Source organism: Epinephelus fuscoguttatus, linkage group LG10 (assembly GCF_011397635.1).
Source record: "Epinephelus fuscoguttatus linkage group LG10, E.fuscoguttatus.final_Chr_v1".
Lineage (NCBI taxonomy): Eukaryota > Metazoa > Chordata > Actinopteri > Perciformes > Serranidae > Epinephelus > Epinephelus fuscoguttatus.
Window position 1 is genome coordinate 26347956 of NC_064761.1, and position 24175 is coordinate 26372130.

Sequence of the window (24175 nt, forward strand, 5' to 3'; positions counted from 1 at the left end):
GGTCAGGATTATTTTGACAAGCAGTGAATAGAAATCTAAATAATGAGACAGAATTATATGTTACATGTGGTAGTTGTTCAGGGGGAAGAAAGAGACAAATCCTTGTAAACACAAATTTACTCAATGATAATCATCGCATGCTTGACTTTTGCCTAAACAGCAATGATCCAAGTATGCAGCAAACCAAAGAATTAGCGTTTGTCGGCCGTGATTAAAAAATTCAGAAGACAGCAAGAATCATTTCAAGACTTTTTTTTATTACTAAACTCTCTCTAAGGCAGCAGTTTGTGTCCACAGGTAGTCCTAAACATCTCGCAGTGAATAAAATACAACGGTACAAAAATCAGTTTTGCTGTGTGCTACAAACGTCATTAGACAGCTCTTGGTAAATAAAAGTTCACAGACAATAATAATAAGCATTACAAACATTCATTTTCCCCTTCAAGTATGCTACTATCCAAAGTGACTAGTGTAAAATTGGCCGAGGAAATAAAATATGTTCATGATTATTTACACATAACAGGTCCAATATGAATGCGTGTATAAAAAGGAAAAGAAAAAAAAAAAAACACGACTGGAAACAAGTTGGTTAGAAATGTTTCAGCTGTGTTTTTGGTGGCGAGCATACACACACAGACACACGTACACAGACACACACACAGTGATGTGACTGACTGGCTTCCAAGTTTTAAAACAGAGCAAAGAGGTTCAGCATTTCAGTACAGCAATAGTTAAGACTTCAGTTGATTCAAACAGTGGCACCAACAAGGCAGCGTCCACCCTCGTCTCGTACCTGGAGTAGACACTTGGAAATACAGGAACATGGACAGACGTGGGAATGTCTCAAAAAGTTAAGCGTAACATGTCGTTCTTTACTTTGGAAATTGTAGTTTGACAAACAATCCCAACTCGAGCTCCACTTAACGACTTTTTCCGCAGCTTTCAACAGCATCACATGGTCTTCATTAGCAGATGAAGTTTGCTCACTTGTCACAACAGTCGAGATCAGCAGCTGTCATGATTTCAACAACAGCATTTTTAGGAATTGTAGCTTGTGAGGGCCTTTAAAGATGTACTTCACTGCTGGAAAAATGATCTTTTAATAAAACTAGGCTGTCTGTGCTGCAAAAAGACGCAAATACTTTTTAAAAAGCAGTGCTATGTGACCAATGAAAACAGAGGACAAGGGCTGTGGCATTCGCGTTCAAGAGGTAGAAAACCTACAACTACCAGAATGCACTGCACTGTACTGAACCGATAAATGCTCTCGCTGGCGGGTGATATAATGCGAGCTTGCACTCTAAAAAAAGATTCATTGGGTTGGTGGATAACACTTAAAATAATAAGTTTTTCAGCACCAAATAATATTTTTTTTGGCATTTTTTGAGTAGGATGGAATTAAAATAAATAAGTTAGAATATCTTAAATAATTTGACCACTTAACATCGCCACAACTGTTGGATAAATATTAGGTTGGTTCAACTTAATCAAACCGTTGGAGTTTGTTCAATTATAAAAGACTCATAGGACTGACTCAAAAATGCCAGAATTGGAACTACTTAAAATGATGCATGCAAGTTGTTATTTTAATCTTTAAAAGTTGCACCAGTGGATTCTTTTTTAGAGTGTGGATGTTTTTCCACAGGAAACAAATGGTGGTCGACTGGCAACAAACAATCTGGCGATCGTATTGCAGTCAAACAGTGAGCTAAGATATGTCTCTGAAAACATTTTAGGCAAGAAATATGCTGTACAGTAACAGAATTTTGGTCCATACTTTAACAGCACTGCTCAGTATTACCGTTTGATCTCATTTTTTTCAGCCTGTTTTTACAATACAGGAAATAGTATGGTGTCCACTTCCTGTTCACGCTAGTATTACAGCTAAACAGTGGTCAGCACTGTCTAGTTTTGCCGTTTGATCTGAGCAAAAAAGAGGCGGGTCTCTCTTTCGATCTGCTTCTATACTCTTTGTGTCCATGGTGGCGGGCATACAAAAATACACAAGTACAATCTGTAGTTCGAGCAACAGCACTAGAGCCAGCAAAAATCCATGTGAGCTGAGAGATGAGCAGGGAGATCTGGGCACCGGTAAGTTTACCACAGTTCATTTACACATATTACCCACAGTGTTATGATACAGAGCTGGCTGAAAATCACAACAGTATCCCTTTAACTATGCTGATGAAGACCATGTGATAGGGTTGAAAGCTCAAGGTAAAAAAGCTTGTAAGTGGATGCTGAGTTGAGATTGTTTTGTCAAAGTCTAGAGGAATATTTGAAGGGCTCAACCCACTGAAAACCACCAAGTGTGTTCACATGCACATTGATATTACATAGTTGTTTTGTTAAGAGATGGTGTACATAAATATCTTCTAAGACAGTTTCAGATGAGCTCATATCCTGAGCTGGGTTGTGCCTCTATAAACCGGAAAACAGGGAACGTCGACGCCCCATTTGATTTATTGTTTGTGTATTCTGGTTTCAAAGTGAATCTCTGTGTATAGAGAGATATTTCAGATCTGGACATGAGGATTTAAAACAAGACAAACACACATCAAATCCAAAAATTAGACCCGAGACAGGATATTAGCTGGACTACAATGTGCTGTAAACACACTCGTGATGGACACTCCCTGGAGGATGTTTTCACAAGTAATAAGACTCTGTGGACGACCACACAACCAGCACAGTGTCACTTCTCCTTCATACAAGAGCACACAGACAGGAACCCAGTCAGCACAGCGTGTCTTTGGTTTAACCAACTGAAACAAGCAGATGATTTAGTTTTCACGACTGCTACATAATCTTGGTGAAACATCACTCATGGATCGCGGGAGAAAGACGACAGACAGTGCACCTCGGCTTCAATGCTACAACATCGACACACGTCAGGAGATTAAATATGCACACCTTCATTTTAAGTTCATTCAAAAACAACAGCAACAACTGATTGTGGTTTCATTAAACTGCCACCAGTCTACCCCAAGCAAGGTGTACCGTATAGTACATACACACTCATGTGTGTACTTTAACTGTATATACACATATGCACAAACAGACTTTTGGCTGACTTTTGCATCATGATGCATGTCAAATATCTCTGTTCCTAATACAAGAGTGTGTAAGAGGGCAGCCGGTGCAGCGGATATCACACACAGTATGTACAACAATATACATAATATACAAAAACACTCCAGCTAGTGATCACAGCTTCAGAGACAAGCTTACTTGGACAAAGACAAAAATCGTCGACATTTTTCCCTCCAGAGACACAAACACATCAATGTGTCAACTCTTTCATGATTTAAAGGGTTATCACGTATGTACAGAGACAGGAAATCACATGGACATCTCCGTATTTCTTCTGTGAAGACAGATCAAGATTGAAATTTCAGACAAAAGCTGATAGTCATTATTGTTGCAGGACCACTGCACTCGTCACAGTACCGCTTTTCAGTCAAGCAGAGATTTAAGACGCAGCTAATGAAATGTTATCAGCAATCAATAAAACACAGCGTCGATGAGACCTCAGGGTCTCAGTTAAAACGGTCATCTTCATATATATATATATATATATATATATATATATATATATATATATATCAAAGATATACCGGCTCTGCTGAAATGAACCCATCCTGCCAAGTCAGCAGAGACACAGCTTTCAAAAACGTGACTCGCTGAACTTTTCATTTCCTGACTTGAGTGAAAAATTAGGCCACGATCCATAACCTTTAAACTGCTTCAATGTTCCGACCACATTTCTCCAGAATACTGTACTTAATATATATGTGTGGTTAAAGAGGGAGGATGTGTAGTTTATAATATGATGCATCACATCAGTGAAGCCAATCCAGAATAACAGAGACTGAGAGATATAAAACAGTGTTGACACCAGTTTTAACTCCAGTATGCACAGTGGGGCCTTACTGTCAATATCTGAGTCATCTGGAGATAACACAAAGAGGCCTTCATTTTACTGGATCAACTAGTGCAAAATCAGAAAGTCATATTTCTGTTATTATGATGATGGGTTAAATATTTCCAGTGCATTTAAACTCTGTATGAAACTTGTGATTATTTTTGTCGTCTTGAAAGTTTATAACCCCAAATCTTCTCTCTTTTTTTCAAAATAAAAGTTAATTTTGCCCTTAAAACAACATGCAGCATGAAATGTCGTGAATTACACAGTGCACTACGGTTCCACTTAAATGGCAACAGATGTGTTTCTCAAAGATGTGTCTCTTAAAGGGATACTTTACATGAAGTGGAACAAACTCAGCGAGGCTTTTTTGATGTCTACACGGTGCAGTGTGCTGCAAAGATGAGCTCATTTCCTACAGGGTCAAGAGCAGCTCTGCTAAAAGTTTCGGAAATATACGACATACATATCACATATGTTTGTTGATCCTGAAGATGGCCCAAAGGTCGAAACAATATCAAAATAAAAGAAATGCATACGGAGCCAGTGTATGCGCAATTGTGTTCTACAATCAAATACACCTTTAAACTCTTAAAGTCTGAAGGCTAATTTAATTTAAGTACATGCTTAAATGTACATATTTATCTGCTGTACATTTCTGTATTAAATTATGCAACAAAATGTACTTGTGAAATGTTTTTTAGGAATATTATTAATGCAAGAATAATGATTGCACGGTAAAACCTGTGTGTTTTTGAGAATAATGCAAGTAAAGGCCTTTGCACACTGAGTCCATTTCTTTCCCATGCATTTTTAAATCCGTCATCTGAAAAAATCGTTATGCAAAGAAACCTTGCAAACAGATTCTGATGCGTTTTATTGTTGTATTTGTTGTGAAAATTCCTAATACGTGACAAAATCAAGAGACACATTTCCTCCTTTCCTTTCTGCCTCTCTAAACTGGAGTTACCAATCTGGCTGTCACCACTCCCTCCGTCTTTCATGTGGCACCACAGCTGCATGACAGAGCCAAGCTGTCCTCCACATCTTATGTGTGGTCTACATCCACCTCCTCTTCATCATAATCCACCTGAATGTTTCTATCTGACCTGTTGAAAGTGAGCTGTCTGAGTTATGAAATGATTCTGTGCACCCTGTTCCTCTGTCTTGTCATGGCTGTGTCCCGCTGCTACATTTTCTTCACTGATTCCTGGTCAAATGTCTCTGATGGATTTTTAGACGTGTGATAATTTCGAACAAAAAAAAACAGACTCAGTGTGCAAAGGCCTTTGAGACACAATTTCAAACTGTGCAGACATAATAAAGGCTTTCCTGAGTGTGTTCACTCTGCATGAGTTGGGGAAAAAAATGAATTTGCTGCAAATTGGACTCTCCCTTATTTGAAATGAATTATTACACACCAGTCTGAAAAAGTAACTCCTGTTTCAGGTTTCACAACCAGTGGCAACACTCGAAATATACTCCACCGTTCAGCCTTCTGAAATCAGCGTGGTTAAGAAGAACAAGAACAACACAATGAAATGAACCTTCAAAAATTTTGACACATGTAAAACCAAACGAAAAACATGTTGTCCATAAAAGCTCATTCATTAGTCTGGAATGGAGTATTTACATTGTGCAAATGAAACATCAAGCAGAAAGTATTCCTGTATTAAGAGTTGGATCATTTCTGACTTCCTGTTGAATCATTTCTTGCGAATCCAGGTCCAGAAGACGCAGATGGTTAAGGCCAGAGCGCCATCGCTGCACCTTTCGCTTTTTTCCCCACATCACAGACCAGCCTGACCGGAGTCTGAAAATCACCCGACCATTTTTCTTTCATGTTGTCCTTTTCAGTCAAATCAGCTCCCGCAGCTAATGTCTTTGGATTGGTTAAACTTCATTTAAACCTTTTCCAACACGTTAGAAGAAGTCTTTGTTTTCCTCCTCATACTTGTTGTCCTCTTGAGTTAAAAACTTAAACTAAAACTTAAATAAAAGGAAACTGTGGCATCTTAAAAACATAGCAGTGTTAAAATAGAAATGTCATCTTTCCTTCAAGATCATTTTTTCTTTCTGTGTGGACCACAGAAGTGCTGACAAAGGTTCTGCTCTCTGCTGTGGATTGCTGCTGTGTAAAGATACTTAAACCGTCTTACCTGACCAGCCCTAAATAACACCACAGCTGCCCACACTCAACAACCATCAACATCACATTATCGCATTTAAGTGGCTTCTTGGAGGTTGACACATCGTTAATTTGCAACTATCCCATAATTCTCTTCTTTTTTTCTGTTTTTGTGATTAGTGGTTGATCTGAGGGCAGCAGACTGCAGTTTAGAAGAAGATGACGTCCTCCTTATTGAGGTCCTCTGTGGCGATCTTGTAAGGTGGCGGCATGCTGTGGCTGTGAGTGAGCCCGTGAACATTTACCTGGACATGTGCCTGAGCGTTGGCACTGTGGCCTTGCTGCTGCAGATGTGACGGGAACTGGAGGGAGCCGGTGCTCTGAGAGTGGGGAGGGATGGCGGGAGGCTGCACAGAGGGCTGAGGATGAGACTGTGAAAGAGGCATGGGGGGCTTCTGGACATTTGGAGGGTGGGAGATGCTGATGGAGGAGGTGGACTGGGTGTCTGGCCCGGCACTGTCTGGGGGACTGAGTTGATCTGTTGGAGACATGCAAGAAAGGCTGTTAGAGAGCAAGGGATTAATCCAAAAATAGCATTATATACTGAAATCTATCATCTGAAATCCTGCCTCAGCAGTAATTGTAAGGGCAGAGGATTAAAGTGTTAAAATGTCTGTGTCAGCAGTACAGCCTGCCATTAATCACACTGAAGCATGTGAAACTGATAGGTGTTTACACAGGGTGAGGCATGAATGTAAGCTTGAGACAGGAACGTGATCGGGTGGGGTCCGGTTTGCCCAGGTGGAGAATGTGTGCGTCTCATGTTTGTGTCTGTGAGAACCAAGTTTAATAATGCAGCAGGCAAAGACAGACGGGAGGAGATTGTGTTTGGGTTTGTCCCAACGGAGCGAAGGAGGAAGTGTGTGTGTGTGTGTGTGTGTGTATGTATATGAGCAGTTTGTGTGTATAAAGGTACCTGCGTGCTGATGCAGGGACTGAGGCTGAGGAGGGGCTGACAGCGGGAGCTGCTGGTGGGGGCTGATGGAGCGCTTGGCCTTGAGGGCGTTGTCGTCTCGGGCGGACAGCTTCAGCGGCAGCATCTGCTTCATATCCACTGAGGCTGAGAGGAGGAGGAGGGGGAGACCAGGGGAGGGAGAGGAAGAGGGAGCAAAGAAACCGAGACAAACAGAGACAGAAGGTGATTTAATTGTAAAATTAGATTGCATTGGTAAACTAGCGCGGCCTAGCCTCTCTCTCAGGCTCCGATTTGATAAATCAGAGGGCTGACCCAATTTAGACAGCTAATGTGATCCTAACGAGCCACTTAAATCATGCTGATCGGGTCAAGCTCATGTCAGGAACAGATGGCTTGTATACCGACAAAGAGCGGGTGAGAAAAATTCATTTTAAAACCAATCATGCTGCACTGTTATACATCACCTGCAAGAATAAGAGGAGAAAACCTCAGTGTAACAGGCGCCACATTGTGAAAGAGCGTACTGTTATGATAATCTGATGTAGGTATTAGTTGGCAACTGATGCACTGTTAGTGCAAGTGTAACAGAAAAGTCACACACCTCACCCTCTCCTTTTACTGTGACACTCCTCTGTCTTTGTTTTCTTTGTATTTAAAAGATGAAATCATCATCCTTTGTATGTTTACTCACACAGACTATTCATTCACACTGTATGTGACATTACAGGGCTGTTAAAGTCCCATTAAAATATCAGTTACATGATATTATTTATTTATTCATCCTTTATTTAGCCAGGAAGGTCTCACTGGGATTCAAGATCTCTTCTTCCCAGAAGTCCTTGGCATACATGCATGCATATGCAAGAAAAAAACCATTGTATTTAATATGTAGATGTACATTAAAGAATGCACGAGAGCTGCAACGATTAGTAGCTAGGATGTGTTGTTTTCCTGCCTTCCTTTGTAGCAAACTGAATATTATTCATATAAGTTTTGAGCCGATGTCCAGCCAGACTGATGATGTCATCATGAGCTGTAGGAAAACTGTCGTGCATGTTGTAAAGAACCAATGATTCATTGAAAAAATAAAGGACAGAACAATCAAAAATGACAGTTACAGTTAGCTGCAGCCATAGTATGCACATCTATGAATGTGTACATTAGGGGCTGTATCTACTGAACCGTTGTTTCCTGAGGCAATCATACTTTTTTATGATCCAATATTTGGGCAAGAGGGTGGAGCTGTGGACACTATCGACTTACAGCCTGTCATTCAAAGCTGTTCGCCTTTAATTAGGTGTAATGTTAAGCCTTAACCAAATGCAAACAGATGAGTTATATATCAACAAAAAAAACCTGTACAGTCATCATGACGATGGGAAATAGCTAAAGAGACCAAAACTGTTACTGAGAAGTTGGGCATTTTAACATGGGGGTCTATGGGGGGTGCCGCTTGGGTAAAATGCTGTGCTTGACACTTGTCCTACCTACCTAGCCATCCAGTCAAACTGGAGGGACAAAGACCAACTGTCTCATCTTACATGTACGAGTGCTGAACACTGACACTAATGGAGGAGAACTATATCTATATATTGTGTATAATAATATATCTTTCCCTAATGCCCCATGTAGAGCAGCAGGTCCATCCTTTCTCCATAAGTGCTTCAGCCTTCCCTTCACCCGGAGCAAAGACTACCTTGCACTGATATTTTGTGGATATTCTGTATCAACCAGAAACAATCAACTGTCTCGACTGAAAAAGTGCTGCGCCACCAAAGCACTCTCAAGCACTCCCTGCCAGCTATTTCTTGGAGAGCGCCAGGTTTAAGAGCTGGAAAAAAGGCAGCTTTGGTATTTACAGGGCCTTACTGACTGTTTGTAGTGCAGACTCAGTGTGTACAGATGTGTGTGTGCTTCAGTTACTGCTGATTAATTTTTTCGGCAGATGTTCAGAGATGGAAAGGTACACAGGTGTGACCCTAACTGTGAGGTCTAACTCCTTACCAGTGCTGTCTGTGCGATGTGAGGCTTTGCCTATCTTGCCTCCTTTCCCTTTGCCGCTGCTGAAGGCAGCCAGCTTGGTGGGGATCTGCTGCTGCACCCCCACCAGTTTGTGCTGCTGGTTGGTGGTGCTGAAGAGGTGAAGCGGCACCTCCGTCTTTAGTGGCAAGGTGGAAGAGCTTGTGTCCCGCCGCAGCATCACTTCAGGGCGCTCTGGATAGTCGGCCGGTGCGACAGACAGGCTCGCGCGCACCAGGGGCTTCTGAGGCAGCGGCAGGTCAGCGACAGTGGTGGAGGTGTTGAGGCCAGAGGACAGGAGCAGCTCCCCGTTCAGACTGCCGGACATAGGAGCCACCTGGAGGAGAAGAAGACTGGATGTTATCTGCTGAAAGATGACTGAGGACTTGTTGTAAACATCATCATATAAGACTTCAAAATCAGTATTCAAGTTCAGAGAGGATGTCTTCCCAACTCTGCACTGTAATTATCCATATTTGTGGTCGGATTCAGTTTAGAATCGCAGTTGTGGAACGTGGAGTTTGCATGTTGTGTGTGTATAAGCAGCCTGCTGTTAGCTATGTATGAGAGTATATTTCTGAAGACAAAAAACAAAACAAAACTTAAAACAGCCTAAGAGTATAGAAGACACACACACACGCAGATACGCAGTATAAATCGTCTGTGTGACGCCGTCATTACAGAAACATAATCTGTTGAGGAGCAGGGTATTTATGGGCTACAGAGGGAATCAGAAACACATGTGACTCTTTCTGCTGAGCACACACTTTGGTAAGTTTGGTAACAGGCTTTTGATGTGTTCCAAAAGACTCAAGGACAATGCACGCACACAAACACACACGCACAGACACACACACACACACACACAAAATGAGAAACATAAAACCCTTAATAGTCCCTGTGCACATAAAGGCGTGCCTAACAAAACAGGCAGGGCTGTTAGACAAGCAGGGGAACAAGAAAATGGCTCTCATGACATCAGTGGATAAAAGACACTGACTGCATTGTCCACTTAATTACTAGACTGAAGGAAAGATGATCTACAGATGGAGTCAACATTATCATCCAATCTGCATTCAATCACATTGACCAGGAGGATTTCGGCAACAATGGAGTGGTGTAGGGTTTGTTTGAGTTAGTAATCCCACATATCCTGCATCACATGAACTATAACAGGCATCTTTTCACTGTGCTTAAGCCTTTCTACAGAACTGTGACTCAACATGTTGCATAAAATGTATCACACATCAAAATTAAAAGTCAAAACACAAACTGGCAATTTTGGGCTGTTCAGCTTTGGTTATACATAAAGCAGTGTTGTCACATTACTGGTATTTTTCAACTTTGATACAATACCTTGAAAAATATTAATGTTCTATACCATTTTCAATTTCATAGGTAAATACTGGGGGCATACAAGTTAAAATGTCTATCAGAAGATAAATATAACAAGGCTATAACATGACAATGATGACTTTTCTTTTCTTGGTGAATAGCAGAGAACATAAGAATGACAACAGCAAACATTATCAACAAGAGAGAGCGACAAAGAGCAGCTGGTACAAGTCTATCGATGTGGAAAAATGAGACTTGAAACCGTTTCAAATATTTAAGATCGATACATATGATGACTTTTTTGACGACTCGAACATAAAGAAAAGTGCTTGATGTTTTGGCTGATTAAAGCCGAGAGCTGATTGAGAACATTGAGATTAGGGGGATTTCCAGTCCATTAACAAAGACTGATTGCTGAAATGATCACAATCATACAGAATGTAAAACTAAAACTTTTCCCTGAGAAAATTCTTAATTATTCTGAGCCAAAAATGAGTGACAGAATCCAGTTATTTCAGACACACCTGCATTTCTGATCATGTCTATTAACATGTATTACATCTTTTGGTTGCCTTAAATGCATTTTTTTCCAAATAAAAAACACAAAAAAAACAAGCAGTCCAGGTTATTTCCATTATACCAATTTTAACTTAGAGCTATTATGAGATAAAGCAAAGGTGCAAAACTTTGTGCATGACCTTCTATAACAGCAGGTCCTTTCTGAAAGAACTTTAATATAAACTCAGTTGTTAAAACTTTCCAAAATCTGTTCTGATCATAGCTGGACAAGTACATGTGGGTTTTTGAGCAGCCACTTACTAATAATTTATGTCTGAATAGATCTTTTATTAATAAAGTTTCACAAATAGTAACATTTTACAGAGACGCTGTTGGTTTGAATTTGAATCTCAGCTGCGTTGAAAAGCCTCTGAAACATGTGACAGTAAAAATTTCATTTCAATGATAATACAAATGCATTATTTATGAGAAATGAAACGTAGATGTTGCACTACAAGTGACTACAGTAGAAGGTTTTAATAAACAACTACTGGTTATTAATGTGAAATGATGGTACTGACTAGTGAAACAACTTTTAATCTGTATGTTTGATTGGTTAAATAAGCTAACAAGACAAAGCTGATAACACAGTTATCATCATATCATCTATATCTGACATTTTAAGAAATAGGCCAGTATCATCATGATAATGTAACACCAAACAAACATGAGTGAGTCTAACACCAGTTTTATCATCAGAAATGTCTTTAACGTAAAGTTTGACATCAGTCTGTAACTGTTCTGTTTGATATTCAGCCCACATGCTACATGATTGATGATGATGTAGAATACTTCCTGTGGAGAAGAGGAACACATGATGACAGTGTTTCACAAGGCATGAAGGGCAAACTCATCTGACTGTGACTGTGTGTATGTGTGCGCTTCCCCCAGTTGTAACAGCAGAGCATGACAGGCCCTGAGGCAGAGAGAGGCCCCTGCAGTGGGAAAGTCTCCATAACTCCTTCCCTAAATCTCCCCTTTCTTTCTCCCCTTCATCATTTTTCCTCCTTCAGCACTCACTCATCTTGGCACACAGATGTTGCATTGTTCCCAGAACAAGGTGATCGGCTTCAAGCGGCACAAACAGCAGGTTTCCAGGGAAGTAAACTGTGCGGAAGCTTCAGAGCACAAAGAGCCCTGACTGACAGCTCATAAACAATTAGCGCTGGCTGCCTTCCAGAGGTTTCTGTTAATGACAGGCCTGGACGAGCTAATTATACGGCCAGGTTCCTCTCATCCTGCAAACTGCCTGGATACTCCCATATCATACATATCTCCACTCACTGCACAATGTGTCGCCTTGTACACAACGTGACACCAGTGGGAAGGAGATACTGGTTGCTGAAGCTTACCTAGACCATCTGACGTGTGGTAGTGAACATGTGTGAGATACTGACTTGAGTATTAGTTTCTATGGGCCATGTGCAGCTCTGATCTGTGCTGAATTAGTGAGATTAATAAACACTGCAGCCTCAAATTGGTCTAATCCAAAATCAAATTTTGTTCAAGCTGTTCATACAGCTTACAAATGTGATAATTACGCAGAGTAAATACTGTTTTTTATTAAGTTTGGTGATGAGCAATGTTTCAGTGTCAGGACTCCTGCCAAAAACTGCAAAGTGCCAAAACTGGCTCCAAGAGCAAGCCAATCCCCAGAGACCTCCATATTAAAATGCCCAACTTTACAGCAGAAATAAACATGTTTACAGCCTGGTACACAACAGTTTTGGCCTCTACAGATTTTTTTTTTCTTTTTACAAAAGGAAATCACCTGTTTAAACAGGTTGGTGACACGGCGACAATGTTGGTAAGGTAATGTAACCATAGCATAATCCAAAATTCACAGGGCACAGGCGTAGTTAATTGTAATGTTTTGGTTGCACTAAAAGACCCTCTGACGCAGGGGTGTCAAACTCATTTAAGTTCATGGGTCACATACAACCCACTTTGACCTCCAGTGGTCCACTAAAACCATTACATAGTGACCTATAAATAACAACCTCTTAAAATGTTTCCCTTATTTATGTAAAGAAGTCAACTGTGAAAATGTTCATCCATTTACAAAACTAATGATGAACAGCCCACGATAACCTCAGAAAATGTGCAAATTCAACAGTATGTCTCAGTTTTTCCACTTTCAGTCAGTCGACTACTCACTTTCATTACTGTTTCAAGACAGAAGGCTGATACAGATTCTTTTGTACTGAAGCTGCTGGTTGACAATATTTTGCACAGTGTTCAACAGCTTTAAATCTGTTGAATTTCAGTATCTAGTGTTTCGACCCGACACTGCTTAGCATTAGTATGAGGTGTGCAAAGTCATCTCGTGGGCCGGATTGGACCCTTTGGCAGGCCGGTTCTGGCACCTGGGCCATATGCTTGACACCCCTGCTCTAATGAGTACGATTGTCAGTTTTTCAAGGGAGTTCATTTTGTTTTAATGGTTTTAAGCCTTCTTTTTGGTAGCAAAATTTAGCATTAGCTTTATCACAGTTAACCATAGTTTTAAATGCCTCGTGCTAACCACGTTAGCAGCTAGCATTAGAGTTATCTTCACCATCTCAACCAAATGTGGTCACTTCTGACTCAAAAAATTAAAGATGTCTACAATCCAAACTTGAGGATTCAAAATGGGTTCACGAATCAGTTGGTGACATCACAGTGGCTACACCCACTTTATACAATATATGGGGACATCACATTAGAGTTGAAGCGATAAGTCACTTAAAGAACCATTTCAATAACCGATTAATCTGCTGAGTCATTTATCAATAAAATAAAACTCCCATCATTCTCTGATTCCAGCTATTTTGGTCAGACAAGACATTTGATGACGTGATTTTGGACTTTAACATTTAATATTGGATTCCTGATGTTTTTTAAAACTATAAAAAATAATGATAATGTGCAGATTCATTAATAATGAAAATCATTATTAGATCACATTAACCGCATCTCAAGAAACAATGTCTGGAAACAAACAAGACGCCCTGAAATCTTCAACTTTCTCTATATCCAGCCACTTATTTCTTTCACATGGGTAATTTTTTGGACAATATTTTAGCTGAAGGAGGCCACAGAACAGTACTGCATACAGTGTGCAGCGAACAGGTGGGATAGCTTCAGTGACAGATGGCGTAAAAAGAAAATATCTGCCCTCGAGCTTGGTGTTCTGTCTTAGCCTCTCAAAGCAACTGCTACCAGCTGATTATAGAAGAGGCCAGTCACAGGCATTTAGGTGTGTGTGTGTGTGTGTGTGTGTGTGTGTGTGTGTGTGTGTGTGTGTGTGTGTGTGTGTACATGGTGAGGGTGTTGATGTGTAAAGGGTGACTCTTCAAGGGTTTTTCAGACCCCGTGAAATAAATCAGCCTGGAGACTGAGGCCAAAGAGGGGAAGAGATAACTCAGAGTGTGAGAAACACAGATACAGGTCACCATTTATGACTGACCTTTTAATGTTTCTCTTGAACTTTGCAAATCGTGGCAGGTTTTTAGCAATGTTTTCTGTCATGTAGTTACTCACACCAGGTGGCAATCCAGTTTAACAATTTTCTGCTCTTGCAGGTGAAGCAGGAGAAAGGGGCACTCGTTAAACTGGATGCTTTGCCTAAAAGCACCTCAAATAATTTACTAAAGACAGCAGGAGTTACTCATTGACGCATTTCCTTCCACAGTAGTGCGGGTGTTGAACCTTTGACCTTGTAGTCTTAAGTCCAGTCCGTATTTTTTTTTATCTTTGTTGCAGTGATTCTTGCTGTATTTTGCATTTCTCTTCTCGACTATTTATTGTCAATCAAATCCCTAGCTCCAGCTCTAACCTTGATTATGAACACGTTTTGTGACTTTGCACTCACAGGACTATTGAGCAATTGGACCCGAGGCTCTGTTGGGGTAGAGCCAAACAAAAAAGCCTGAGCCCAATGCATTCCTTATCAAGAGGCCAAATGCGATCACATGAGATAACACATAAAAGAGAAGTTCCTCTGATGTTAGGACATGCCGCAACTAGCACCGTTCTTGTGCAAACACTCACATATGTTCCGAAACACACATGCACACTTACAGGGAGGCATGTATTTTTTTTTTTTTTTTATGAGGTCTAATCATAGCTCCACGGGTTTGCTGATGAGTCTTAATGTTGGGTGCCGGTGATTAAATGTCTGTTGATATCAGGCTGGCCCAAAGCCTGGAACAGATCCTGAGGTCACAGCTGATGAAAAGACTGTTTGATGTGTTTGACGCAGAGGGGGAACAAACCGCTTCCAAATCTCCCATTACCGCAGCCAAGAAATTCCCACAGCGCAGCCAACAGTATGGAGCTGCAACCCATACATTCTGAGTGTGTACAAAACACACAAACACACTACTTAGCTGGTCTGAAACAAATATTATGGGCATGACTTAATGGGGTGATGAGTCTCGATAGGGTCTAAATTTAACCTGCTTCAGGTTTTATCTTGCAGTCCTTGCAACAAACAAACAAACCACATAACAATCCTATTGTTTCAGTTTCAGTAACAGCCTCTGTAATTACCAGGGTCCCGCCATTACTCATCACAACAGATGAGGTCAGTCCAGCCTGAGGATGTGGTTTTCAACAAGTCCCTGTGAAGTGTTCTAGGTACTGCTCAGAGTCAGTAATGACATGAGAAATGCAATAACTCATGTCAGCTGGTTGTGTTTGTGTACGTCTTGAGTTAAGACTCCAGTTAACTAAGGACTGAGGCACGTCTCTGACAAATCTTGTTACCATGAAATCTTTGGGATGGTAGATCGGCAGCCAGATGTCTCAAGATGTTATGAGTGAAACTGCAGTAGATGAATAACAAAACACTGGAACACTCAGTTGCAAAAAAAGCACTGTAGCTTTTTTCTGGGGGGAGGACGAGTCTGGACTTGAATGGATGGCATTGTGTCATCTGTCAGTTACTTCTCTTGCATTAGATCGAGAGGCACTGGCAAGTCCAGATAACTGTCAGGCGTCGACCAGGTAGGAATGTCAGACAGCAGAGAGGAACAAATGACATCACCGGAGACAGCCTTAATCAGAAAAACACATCGTCCCATGTATGGAAGCATGTGTATCAGTGCAGCCCGTCAGCTGATCTGTCCAGATTCGTGGAAAACAGAGATCCAGTTTGTACGTGCACTGACATTTTTTATTTTCTCAAGAAGCAGAAAAAAGACGAGAAGCAGAAGAACACACTGACTCATCCATTAGTCATAATTAGGTGTGTTTTAAACGGCCTCCACCTGATGACAGAATCATATGTGTGACTCAGGTGGTGGAGCTGTCATTAATGTTCACGCTCCTCTCCCTGTGATCAAATCCAGATGGCTTGTTTTAAAAATGTACCCACAGAGCAGAGGGACCAACACTCAATCTAAATTTGACTATAGAGGGTACTGTTTACTCTATAGAAGAACACTGTATATAAAAAATATATATACTAACAATCTCTGGGTCCATGATTTAGGGCCAACTAACTTACTCGCTTATAGGGGTGTAAATGACCAGTTTCATCACGATACAATATTATATCAATTCTTTGGACAATGATATGATGTTTTCCGATATTACAAAGTCTGCAACGATATGATTTCGATTCAGTACGATTCAGGGGTCTGCGATCGATATTAGGCGATATTAAATGCCCATTTAACACAGTCTGTTATAGAGGATGCTGCCACCCCTTTCTTTTTTATTCTTGGCCATACAGTGCATGTTTTTTTAGCTGAACATTGTTAAAACAGAGCAGCTAATGTTGCTGTAGCAAGAAGTTAGCGAGGTGAGACGCTCGTCCAGGCAGGTACATCTTGTTTTATCTTGCAAAGTCATTGTTTTCATACGCCATGTGCTCTGTTTGTTGATCCTTATTTGCCCTGAAATCCATATTATTTCAACTCTGCTGATTTATTTACCAAGTAACATTATCCTCATCCTCTTTCTCTTGGCTGCTTGCCATCTGCCTGCTGCTGTTTGACAATGACACAGACTTTCAAATAAAAGCCTATGTTAAAGTAATGATATGGATCGCTGTTATTGGATCGTTGATCATTAAATCGATATATCGATCCAGATTGATGGATTATTACACCCCTACTGGCTTACTCCTTCTTTCGTCAAGCCGAGCTGGTTGCTAGGTAACAGGAACGCCAAGGGGTTGGGGCGAGAACAACTGGTGATGCAAAGACAAAGTCTGCTTGGTTTTATTGACTTCAAATAAGCTGTTGCCTCCCCTCATGTGATTTCTAGTTCTCTCGTTTATGTTTTTCATCATAGCATTATGAGTTATGAGTTTTGTTTTGTCAGGGTTTGAAGTTTAAGTTTTACAGAAAATTATTGGTATCACGGTATATTGATATTGTAAAATTACATTGCCCACCCCCATTAGTGACACCAGAACAGTCACATTTGTCTGTAACTACTTGGTCTGATGAGAAGATAAAGTCTTATCAAGACAAAACTTCCCATGCCTCAGTTGCCCTTCCCTCTCACAGAGAATGCCAATCAACCAAACTGTGACGGTGATACGTGCCTTTGAAAACACTAAAGGCTGATATTAGGTAACTTTACTGTAGCTCCTTGGCAGATCTGTTAGCACCAGGCATGAAATTACAGTCAGTGGATCCTTCTCAAAGCTCCTCTCCCATGAAACTCACAAACAATGACCGGCATTGTGCTGCAAGGAGAGAAAGAAGGATAACACCAGGAGGAGAGAGGAGAAGCAGAGGTACAGAGAGGTGAGGAGAAAGACTGCTCCCTGCCTAGGTGGAGATGTATTCTGTTGTATGCATGCTTATCATTTGTGCATCTGTGAAACAGGCTGCGTGAGCTGAAACCTAGGTTTCTTTTCTACCTTAACTCAAGAACTAAAGGTTCCTTCATACATATATTTGGCTCCTCAGTGTTCCTCCACCTTAGAGGGGTGGGTACAAGATTCATAGCCAGGGGATGGGATGGAAGGAGAAAAAAAGAGAGGCTAGGTGGGAGAGGTTTGGAAAACTGATGCAAGGAAACGGCGAAAAAGGAAGTGAGAGACTGGAAAGCCCCTTCGCATTCTTTATCATGTGAGTAATCATCACAAGCACCACGGCTCCTGGTATTACCTCCTCACTTCCCTGTCACCCAACACCCTGCTTTCCACCTCATTTTCCATTTTCTGACACACACCTTTGAAAGTGTAGTAGCATGCTCTTTTGTGACTTTCAATCTGAGTTTCCTATTTTTCAGAGGCGTTTTTTAAATCAAAGTCCCCTACAAACTATAGTAATAATAAAAATCCTTCATACAATCAGTCATCAGTAATAAAACTGAAAAACACCTTCAAGCTATAGTTAAGTGTATCTGAAATAAATCACACTGTATCGCAAACTGAACCAATACTTCACATTTGTTAGCTTCAGCTTCATCTATAGTTTGTGTCTGTGTGGCTGGGAGGATCCACCTGACGTGAATTCCACCATCTGCTAATTTGCTGACCGTACACACTGACAAACATGCAAACACATCCGTGTATGCAGGCAGCTAATGTGGTATAAACAGAGCAGCATGCGTGCCTGCTGTCCACATCCATTTTTGGACTACAGCTGCTCCTTTACTTTTTTGAAGTTCATTATTTGTGTGAATTAAATGTTGTCTTAGCTAGCAACAGCCTGCTTGCTAGTCTTGAGCCTTTTCTCTAAAATTAAGGCATACTGTGATATTTCTGTATTAGCAAAGGTTGTATTTTGTTACACTGTTAGGCCATCATCTCTACTACCAGTTCCCACCTCAATAGTCTTCCTCTTGATCTTCTTCTGGTGCTCCAGGCGTTCCTTTTCTTTCTCCACAGCTCTGGTGGACTCTCTCAGCCTCTCCAGGTCCTGCTGGTACGTCTCCCTCTGACTCTCCAGCTCCCTGCGCTCCTCTGCCAGTTGCTCCTGCATCCAGAAAAAAAAAAACAAGCAACATTAAGACATTTTTATGAAATACTATTTGTGAAATACATCCTGTGTTTTTTCTGGGTATGGTATCTCATGTCATCCTGTGTTTTTTTGTTTCCATTATTGTCTATTAGTTTCACCTGTCATGCCATTATATGGGTCATGTGATGGCCTCTGATTGGTTCCTGCCACTATATAGGTGTTGTATGTTTCTGAAGGCCTGACAAAGACCTGCAGTGGTCGAAACATGTTGGCTCTTTTAATGATTTAGCCACTACAATAAAGGCTTTTTAATATTTCCTTCCTCCTTTTTCTGTACTTTTTCAGAGTGCCTGGATTGCCTTCCTGTACATCCTGTGTTTTTGTAATTACTAGTGTGCAAAATTTACATATGAACACGAGACATTAACTTGAAAGAAAGTACAAAAGGTCTTTAAAACAATTTGAAGCTATTTGTATACAGGTCATAAAAAACTAGAACACTACGAGAGGCCCTCCCTTTCTCGGTGTCCCCCACTTGAACTTAGTTTGAAATGTGTATCAATTTAAAAGATAAGTTTGAAAGTCGAGCAAGCTGGAGGTTTGTCGTAGAACAATAAGCTTTCTGTGAACTGTGACGTCTCACATGATATACATCACCAACACCAGCTAGCTAGCTATGTTCCATGCACAAATACGACGAAATCTCGCCTGATGCATTTTATCCTGCAACTCTTGGTCTTGTTTATCAGCTGGGACATGAAAGAACAAGCAAGACCTGTTGTTTGTGTGAGTACATCCTGCTGAGAAACACACACAGGCATCGTAGCTTCAGGAAGAGAGAACGCTAAGACTGTAGTCTTTCTAATTCCATATTTTCAGACTCATCCTTTTAACAACAAACTTGGCTTGCAAAAGTTCCTTTTAAATTGACAAACTTAATATGTGTACTTCATAACACAATTCAAGCAGGATCAAACATTATTTTGTCTCTCGCTGTTAACTACCATACATAGTTTTTCCATAATAAGGTCCCATAGTGGTCCACCAGAAGAGGAGGGACTTCACCTCCAGAAAGGAACAGTTTATTTCTATTCACTGCAAATGAGAAAATCAAACATAGAACAATGAGACCATAATTCAAAAGTAACGCAGAGCTGCGGGTTGACGAAATTCAGCCTTTCACACACATCTTTCACTCTTTCAACTTGTCCCACAGGCCTAAGGAAGACAGAGCACTTCACCTCCAGCCGTCTGCATTCCTCCTCTCTTTGTCGGAGCCGGGCCTCGGTGGCTTCAACTTGGTGCCGGTGCCTCTCCCTCTCCCTCTCCCAGCGCTGCTGCTCCTGCCGGTGCTGAGACTGCAGCTTGTGGAAGCTCGCCAGCTCTTCTCTCTGCAGAGCCAGAGTCCGCTGCTTCTCCTGTTCCAGGAGCACATTCCCTCTGTGGCGGCCGGGCAGGGAGGCCCGCTCTGTCAACGAGGCTCGCTGCAGCTCAATGTGACTGTCCTGTTGTGATATGATGGCCTGAAGACGGAGACAGGGACAGGTGAAAAATAACACAAGGTCATTAGAGAACATACGTGACATATGTACTGGGACTTGTACAGTAAAAGAGAAACTGCAAACACACAGAATATATCATGTTTCAGTTAGTTACCTGCAGACTATAGAGCCTTTGGGAGAGCATCAGCACTCTGTCAAAGAACTAGAATGGAGACAAAGGGAAGATTATCATAATCAAACAACTACAGAAATCACCAAAACAACACAGTATTTAATTGGATTTGTAAACTTCTCATAGGTACATCTTTTCAGTTCAGTAGGCATGGCTATGAATATCAAATCCGGCAGAGTTGTTTGGCACAAGGTGACAGATCAGAGAAGGAGAGCTTACCTCAGCCTCAGGGAAGGAGTTGGACCAGATGCGGTTCCATCTGGCGGGAGTGCAGCAGCTCTCATCAACCTGAGCAACAACAGTCAGACACACAGCAGCTCATACTAATGAAACAACATCACAAACACACTGCATGTACTATATACAGGTATAGGATGTAATTTCTGTACCTCCTAGACACTAAAATACAAAAGAAATTTGATTGAGCTCCTGGTATTATCCATGGTGGTACAACTAGTACTATTCTGTGTAGCAAATAATGTTAAAAAACTGTCTCTACAAGCTTTATATGAGAGCTGAGCAGCATAACAACGATCAAATATTTGTCAGTAACTCAATATGGGGCATGTTTTCCTGCAACAGGGAGTAAAACTGGCTTTGTTTCTCACACACTGCTCACTGTCAACAACATGTCGTTACACTCTGTCTGCCCGATCAGTCTCAGTCTTATATTATCAAGGCTTTATCTATTTATAAACAAATGAATTGACCTGGGAGAACAGGGTTACAGTAAACATCAGGACATGGAAACTTTCCAGATGACTTGGTCTAGTCATTACTATTTACAGGAACAGTATGACTCATCCCAAGATATACTGTTTGTCTGTGTGTGCGTGTGTGTGTGTGTTGAGCCCCTACCGTCTGCTCCAGGGTGTGGCTGCCACAGAGGTCTTTGAGCTGAGGGTCAGAACTGGCTCTCTGGCTTCTGTCTCTGTTTCTGGACTCGCCAGAAAAGTTCTTCTTCACACTGCCATCTGGCACAGACACACAAAACACAGACACACACATGGAAACGGACACAGGGACAAACACACACAAGTAATTAAACCAAACCGGTACATAGAGATATTGACAATAACACACACTGCACAGAAACAACACTGATATACATGTATAAATGTGTGCCTACAGCTGTCCTGAAATGCTCTTTTTTAAGTTAGGCCCCAGAGAAATTTGTTCTTCAACCAATAAAACCAATTCAAGGAATCAACAGTCAAATTTGTTTAGAATTCAGGATTTATTAGTGACATAAAGGCCGCTGAAATACAATTGCAAATCCATTAGATGGCAGGCTTCCTCAGGGCATGCACTGTGCTGGACTCACTCTTACTGAGGATGGTGGGGCTGCTGTCATAGCCCCCAAAGGTGTCCGCTCGCCTGGGCAGAAGCCCCGAGCCGCCCCCTTCCTCCAGTCGCGAGGGTGGTGCTTCCTCCCTCACCCCAGACTGCAGCAGGTTCTGCAGATTCTCCACTATAGTGAAAGAGACAGCAAGTTAAAGGGGTAGTTCACCCTGAAATAGATAGACAGATATCGTCCTCTTACCAGTAGTGCTATTTATTGGTCTAGATTGTTGTACGAGTTGCTGAGTATTGGAGATAAACCGCTCACAACAAGTTCATTTTAAGCTTTGAGCACCACAAGCTCAGCGACATCTAGTTCCATTATATTTGAGAGAAGGCAGATATCTCTACAGCTGACATCTCCAATAATCTGCAACTCACATTGAAACAATTTAGACTGATAAATAGCACTACAGCTAAAGGGAAAAACACATTTTTGATTTTGAAGTTGAAAAGCTGAACGTGGAAATGCAACAATGCTCCTATCAAGTGATTTTTTTTTTTACATAGCTGCAGTAGATGAACCTAAAATTGACAAAAATCTTGTGTAAAATTCACACAATGCCTCTGCATCTGAAACAGATACACATATCATGCAGCATCGTCCCACCCTCAGTGATCGCTCCTTTGAGCAGGGCCTCCCCCTGCTGGAGGTCTGAGGCATCTCCTCGAAGCAGAAGTCTGGAACGTGACGCTGTGTCCTCTAAACCTGCCACAGACTCTGCCATCTCCGCAAACAGCTGCAGCTTCTCAGTAAGAGCCTGGACGACCACTGCATCCTTCTTGCTCAGCCGTTCTGCGATGGGAAACATGAAAAGGAGCAAGAGAGGACTTAATTCCTTAAAACAATAGCTAGAGAAGCAGGATTTAACACGTGTACTTCTTGTGCAACTACACAGCAACCCTTATGTTTCATCACACCTGTAAAAGTCATAGGTGTCATAAACAGCTTTTGATACATGGAGTAAAATCTGTATGTCCTAAATCTGTTTCTACTGAGATGAGATGTAAAGAAAAACAAAGACAAATCAACTTGTAACAATTTTAAGGTTAAGACGATACATGAGCACCCTCTTGTGGCCAACTATACCTACTTTATGATTTTCCAGGGGTCATTGCTTTTGATCTGCATTTACCTTGAAATTCTTTGAACCTTGAAGCCCTTGCATCTTCCTCCTCGCTGAAGAGCCTCTCTTCTGTATGAGGACAACTAAGAGGACACAAGACAGAAACCATTACGGATGGAGAGACAGCTGAAACTGAGTTTGGTTATGATACATTTTCTGTTATACCTAAATGTTTCCCCTATCTTGTTTAAAAACTTTCCACAAAATGTGAGTAACAGTAATGAAAGGTTGTGTAATTCCTCTCTGTATGAATGCAGCTACCTCTCAACCGCTTGCCGTATGTGTGCCATCCAAGTGTTTCGCTCCTCCTTGGAGGTGGTGTGGATCTCGTACATCTCGGGCTCATTGGAGGAGGCACAGATAAGAAACATGGCTTTCTCCTCATGGGCCACTTCCCTGACAATCAGCTTCTGAAGGGAGATCACTGACGGCTTGTTATCCTGGGGGGAAAACAATGAAAGGGGATGAAGAAGAAGGAGGAAAGAGACAAGAGCTTTTCAGTTTCTGGTACCTGAGGTAGTAATAGCATTTTCAGGGCTGGGCAATTGTTCTTTTTTTCCAATTATGATTTTGGCTTCAAACAACTATGAAAACAAGATAACTGAGATAAAACGGTTATTGTGCTGCATTCTGTTTTGCAATAATGCTCTCATTTTGACTTGTCTTATAAATTCAACACACCTGTTTTCTTCACAGCAGGGCGCTCAGTGTTGCCAACTTGGCAACTTTCTCAGTAGATCAAGCAACTTTAAAGACACCCTTAGTGAGTTTATTTCTAAAAATCAACTAGCACATTTTTCTTTAGACCATCAGGGAAAAAGTGAGAAATAAATTCAGATATATTATATTGTAATTCCTTTCCTTGCATGCTGCTCAGCTTAATCACAGTCTACAGCTCTTCTACCAACAGCTAGGGGTCTCTACCTCTTTTGCTAGCCATTTATATTTATATATTTTTACATTTATTTTAAATTTGTTTTTTAGTTGAATAATATTTAAAATTCAAGAAAATCCATGTTTGAAGAGAACTTTTTAAAAAAGTTTTATAAATGCATGATGCTCCCTAAGACACTGAGTAATCGTGATCTCAATTCTGACCAAAATAATCAATGATTATAATTTCTGCCATAATCCAGCAGCCCTGCTGTCGTGTATCATCAATTCTGCTCCCACTCACATCTTACA

General features: G+C 41.1%; 1 protein-coding gene across 4 annotated transcripts in view; it reads right to left on the reverse strand.

Moving 5' to 3' along the window:
- Positions 1-551: 551 nt before the first annotated feature.
- arhgef18b (rho/rac guanine nucleotide exchange factor (GEF) 18b) overlaps positions 552-24175 on the reverse strand; it is a 58101-nt gene continuing 34477 nt past the window's right edge. For 3 of the 4 annotated variants that reach the window (XM_049587565.1, XM_049587564.1, XM_049587562.1), the window contains 12 exons: positions 23252-23430; positions 23000-23073; positions 22474-22659; positions 21847-21993; positions 21381-21496; positions 20742-20810; positions 20505-20552; positions 20090-20371; positions 18714-18863; positions 9034-9385; positions 7030-7173; positions 552-6591 (listed from right to left, as the gene is read on the reverse strand). In XM_049587565.1, the coding sequence (XP_049443522.1) occupies positions 6263-6591; positions 7030-7173; positions 9034-9385; positions 18714-18863; positions 20090-20371; positions 20505-20552; positions 20742-20810; positions 21381-21496; positions 21847-21993; positions 22474-22659; positions 23000-23073; positions 23252-23430 (2076 nt within the window). In that variant the 3' untranslated portion in view covers positions 552-6262. The remainder of the gene's footprint in view (positions 6592-7029; positions 7174-9033; positions 9386-18713; positions 18864-20089; positions 20372-20504; positions 20553-20741; positions 20811-21380; positions 21497-21846; positions 21994-22473; positions 22660-22999; positions 23074-23251; positions 23431-24175) is intronic. The other variant, XM_049587563.1, reaches the window with a different exon arrangement.